This window comes from Portunus trituberculatus, chromosome 23 (genome assembly GCF_017591435.1).
Source record: "Portunus trituberculatus isolate SZX2019 chromosome 23, ASM1759143v1, whole genome shotgun sequence".
In the NCBI taxonomy this organism is placed as follows: domain Eukaryota; kingdom Metazoa; phylum Arthropoda; class Malacostraca; order Decapoda; family Portunidae; genus Portunus; species Portunus trituberculatus.
This window is the reverse complement of record NC_059277.1, coordinates 6,402,501-6,407,500: the sequence shown is the minus strand read 5'-3', so window position 1 is coordinate 6,407,500 and position 5,000 is coordinate 6,402,501. Positions and strand designations below refer to the sequence as shown.

General features: G+C 41.1%; 1 protein-coding gene across 4 annotated transcripts in view; it reads left to right on the top strand.

Annotated features, from left to right (window-relative positions):
• Window positions 1-5,000, top strand: part of LOC123507664 (unconventional myosin-X-like) — an 86,008-nt gene that overhangs the window by 23,196 nt on the left and 57,812 nt on the right. For all 4 annotated transcript variants that reach the window (XM_045260769.1, XM_045260768.1, XM_045260767.1 and 1 more), the window contains exon 2: window positions 4,501-4,607. In XM_045260769.1, coding sequence (XP_045116704.1) covers window positions 4,501-4,607 — 107 coding nt within the window. The remainder of the gene's footprint in view (window positions 1-4,500; window positions 4,608-5,000) is intronic.

The window sequence follows — 5,000 nt, the reverse complement described above, 5'->3', positions numbered from 1 at the left end:
GTGGTGACAGGGAGGAAGGGTTGTGGTGGTGGTGGTAATGGTGGTGGTGGTGGTGGTGGTGGTCGAATGATAGAGATTTATTGGTGAATTGTGTGTGATCATTCTCTCTCTCTCTCTCTCTCTCTCTCTCTCTCTCTCTCTCTCTCTCTCTCTCTCTCTCTCTCTCTCTCTCTCTCTCTCTCTCTCTCTCTCTCTCTCTGTGTGTGTGTGTGTGTGTGTGTGTGTGTGTGTGCAGTTTTGTCAAGGTTGCGGGCAATGACACACACACACACACACAGGAATGGTAAAATTGTAGTCTCTCTCTCTCTCTCTCTCTCTCTCTCTCTCTCTCTCTCTCTCTCTCTCTCTCTCTCTCTCTCTCTCTCTCTCTCGTACTTGTCTTGTTAAATTCTTTTGTCTTCTCGCAGTCTTGCCTCATTCATCTTGCTATTTTACTCTTTTTCTTTTTCTTTTCTTTCTTTTCTTTATCCTTGCTCTAGTTTTCACTGTCACGCTTCATTCATTCTTTCTTTTTGCCTTTGTTTTTCTTGCTTCATTCTTATATTTTTCCTTTTTTTATACTTTTCCTTCGTTTCATTCATTCTTTTCTTTCTTTCTTTCTTTCTTCCTTCTTTCCTTTCTTAATTCCTTCATTCTTTCATTTATCTATTCGTTCATTACCTCCTTCAATATTTCTTTCATTAGTTGTTCAATTTCTCTATCCTTCCTTTCCTCCTTCCTGTCCTCCTTCCTTCTTTCTTTCTTTCCTTCCTTCCTTCCTTCCTTCCTTCCTTCCTTCCTTCCTTCCTTCCTTCCTTCCTTTCTTCTTTCCTTCATTCCTTCCTTCCTTCATTCTTTATCTTCCTTTTATCTTACTCCTTATCTATCTACTCCTTGGCTCCTCCTGTTTTTATCTTCCTTCTATTCATATTTTCATTCCTGGAGAGAGAGAGAGAGAGAGAGAGAGAGAGCTTATTGATACACAAAAATGGTACCTCAGCTTTAAAGTTTTGTGAGAAACAAGAGGTGTACTTTCTCTGAGGTAGAGAGAGAGAGAGAGAGAGAGAGAGAGAGAGAGAGAGAGAGAGAGAGAGAGAGAGAGAGAGAGAGAGTAAAAAAATAAAAATAGAAACTCAAAGCAACGAATGAAAGATAGAGAACAAAAATAAAAGTAAAAAAAATCACATAAGAGAGAGAGAGAGAGAGAGAGAGAGAGAGAGAGAGAGAGAGAGAGAGAGAGAGAGTAAACAAAGAAGAAATAAATAAAAACAATGGAGACTCAAAGCAACGAGAGAAAAGATCGAAAAAAAGAAAAACAACAGAAAAAACACACATGAGAGAGAGAGAGAGAGAGAGAGAGAGAGAGAGAGAGAGAGAGAGAGAGAGAGAGAGAGAGGAATGTACCCATGATCAAAGAGGTGTTCTCGTCAACCATGGACAGTGAACTCCTAAGGTAACAAGAATTCTCACTCATTTTCCTCTACCTGTGCAATCACACGCATGGATCTACCTGGAGGAGGAGGAGGAGGAGGAGGAGGACTAAGAACTTCCGTGTGAATCTTTGGAGTGATAAGATTTTGCTACACTTTATCTATAGAGAGTTTGCAATTTTTTTCCCACATTCAGAGAGAGAGAGAGAGAGAGAGAGAGAGAGAGAGAGAGAGAGAGAGAGAGAGATGAAAAATACAACTTATAAAAGAGAGAAATGAAAAGAAAAACATAAATAGAGAAATAAGAAAGAAATAAGTAAAAAAAAAAGGAAAGAATTATCGTAGAGAGAGAGAGAGAGAGAGAGAGAGAGAGAGAGAGAGAGAGAGCAAGCCTTTCTCCTGACAAGTTTCCCCCCTCCCTCCCTCCCCTCCTCCCCTCCCCGTGACACCCTCCATCTCCTTTACGAGTGAATGGAACTGTCGCTGTGAGAGAGACAATGTGATCTTTTAGTCTCTCACTTCTGTCTCACCTGCTGCAAAACGGACTCTCTCTCTCTCTCTCTCTCTCTCTCTCTCTCTCTCTCTCTCTCTCTCTCTCTCTCTCTCTCTCTCTCTCCCCGACTGCAGATGGCTCGTACTAAAAGATTTATTCGGATATTAAATGATTACTATTACTCCTCCTCTTCCTCCTCCTCCTCCTCCTCCTCCTTTTTTATCTTCTTTTCCACCTCTTCCTTTTTCTCCTCATTCTCCTTCTCCTCCTCCTCCTCTTCCTCCTTCTCTTCCTCCCTCTCCTTCTCCTCCTTCTCCTTCTCCTACTCCTCTTCCTCTCCCTCTTCCTCCTCCTTCTCCTCTCTCTCTCTCTCTCTCTTCTTCTTCTTCTTCTTCTTCTTCTTCTTCTTCTTCTTCATATCCTCCTCCTCCTCCTCCTCCTCCTCCTCCTCTTGATAGTATAACGCAGCTTCTTCCTCAAGTTTCGCTGTACAGTATAACGTTTCCTTCTCGCCTTTCCTTAAGCTGGTCGGTGTTACTGTTATGAATGTCACCGCTTACTCTCACCACCTCTTGCAGGTACAAGGTGTTGGGGACGTGGTAGAGGGGGGGGATGATGTATTGTTGTTGTTGTTGTTGTTCTTTACCTTCTTTTTTTGTTCTTGTTCTTTTTTTCTTTTCTTTTTTGCCTTTTTTTGCTTTTTTTTTTTCTTCTTCTTTTCTTCTTCTTCTTCTTCTTCTTCTTCCACAAGATACCATTGTTTTTCTTCTTTTACTTTCTTTCCTGTTTTCTTTCTTTTTTCTTTCTTTCGTTTCCTCTTTCTTTTGTAATGCAAGTGGTGTGTGTGTGTGTGTGTGTGTGTGTGTGTGTGTGTGTGTGTGTGTGTTGTATAATTATCTTCTCTTCATCCTTTATTTTTTTTATCATCATCATTGCTTTCTTTTTCTTGTTCACCTCCTCCTCCTCCTCCTCCTCCTCCTCCTCCTCCTCCATCTATCTATTATTGCTTATTATTTGTAGTTTTATATGTGTGTGTGTGTGTGTGTGTGTTTCCACGAGTATTTATGTAACAGAAGCCAAAACATAAATAATGAGTCTCAATTGTGTGAGTGTGTGTGTGTGTGTGTGTGTGTGTGTGTGTGTGTGTAGTAATGTAACAGTAGACCATAAATATACATAACAACCCACAAAAGTGTACATGTGTGCTCATTTGTGTGTAGCGCACGTGAGAAAGTACACACATCACGTGCACACAAGATTATTACGTGTGTGTGTGTGTGTGTGTGTGTGTGTGTGTGTGTGTGTGTGTGTGTAGGTAACAATGGACACTGATTACACATATTCGTTAACCGTAGAGAGAGAGAGAGAGAGAGAGAGAGAGAGAGAGAGAGAGAGAGAGAGAGAAGACATACATGAATGTTTACCAATGTGTGTTGAGTGTACCAAAAAAAAAAAAAAAAAAGACATAATATTGATGTTTACTGATTACCTTTTCTCACCACACTCTTTTGACTTGTATTACTCGGGGCTGGTCAATCTTCAGGCCTTTTTTCCCTTAACACTGATAAAAAAAAAGATTATACCATAAACACATATTCAGGTGCAGTTTTAACTCCCTCAGTACCATGAGCCGTTTTCATACATATTGTGCTTACTGTTTGGTGATTTTATACAGCTTCAGATACTTTGGTGGGGGATTAAATCAGTGAAGACTCTGGCCGTTAATCTTCTGACTTCCATAGACTCTTCCTAATCTGAACAAAATCGTCCAATCATAACCAAAACTCATGGTAGAAAAATGCGTTCCGATACTGAAGAGGTTAGTGAGTGGGTAGGCAGAGTGCAGTGAGTCAGCCTTTCGCCTGTATTCAGAAAAGCCTTCTCCTCTCACTATGACCATTTTCCAAGGCTACAGAGACAACTGGCCGGGTTTTCAAGACAGTTTCTCCTTTTAATCATCTAGAAATCTTGTCAATCTATCACTAGAGCTATAAAAACACTCTTAAAAGCACTCATTAAGACTGACAAATATTTATAAACGGTTTGCTCTCACTACGACAATTTTCCAAGCCTATAGAGACAACAAGCCGGGTTTTTAAAGACAGTTTCTCCTTTTAATAAACCAGAAATCTTGCCAATGTATCACCAGAACCACAGACAAATACTCTTAAAAACACCAGTATCTTCAAGTGAAGCCTTTGGAAAGCAGTGATGGTGAGAGAGCAAAGTGTTTCAGAATACAGGCCTTTGTCTTTGCCATCTTAGCGGTAGAGTGTTGGTTTGGTTTGCCTAGCTTACGTTTAGTTAGGTTAAGTTAGGTTTTGTTGGTTTTGGTTTGGTTTGCCTAGCTTACGTAGGTTAGGTTAGGTTAGGTTTCGATTAGATTACGTTCGGTTACGTTTGGTGTGAGTTTGGTTTGCCTAGCTTACGTTGGGTTCAAAAAGAGTTAAGTTAGTTTAGGTTAGGTCTCCATTAAGTTAGATTCGTTTTTTTTGTTTAGCTTACGTTAGGTTAAAAAAGAGTTAGGTTAGCTTAGGTTAGGCTAGGCTAGTGGTGAAATGGCCTGTCTTCACTAACACCTGTGCCTTTGTCCTGCAGGGAGCCGCGCGGAGGATGGCGTGCCGGACATGACTGTATTGTCGGACATCGATGAGACGGCCATCAACCACAACCTCCGTGTCCGATACCTCCACGACCGCATCTATGTATCCTTTGGTGCTTCTACCCCGCCCCACCCATCCCACCCACACACACACACACACACACACACACACACACACACACACACACACACACACACACACACACACACACACACACACACACACACACACACACACACACACACACACACACACACGACCCTCGATTTAAATAGAATAGACTGATTGGATTTTTTGTTGTTTTATTATTGGTGTATTTATTTTTTAAGGAAGGTAAGAGATCTATTTTTTTATTACGTGTTTGTGTGTGTGTGTGTGTGTGTGTGTGTGTGTGTTGAGTCAGCACATTCATGGCGTGGTGGCGTTGCTGAGCTCAGAAGTAATTGTTTTCTCTCTCTCTCTCTCTCTCTCTCTCTCTCTCTCTCTCTCTCTCTC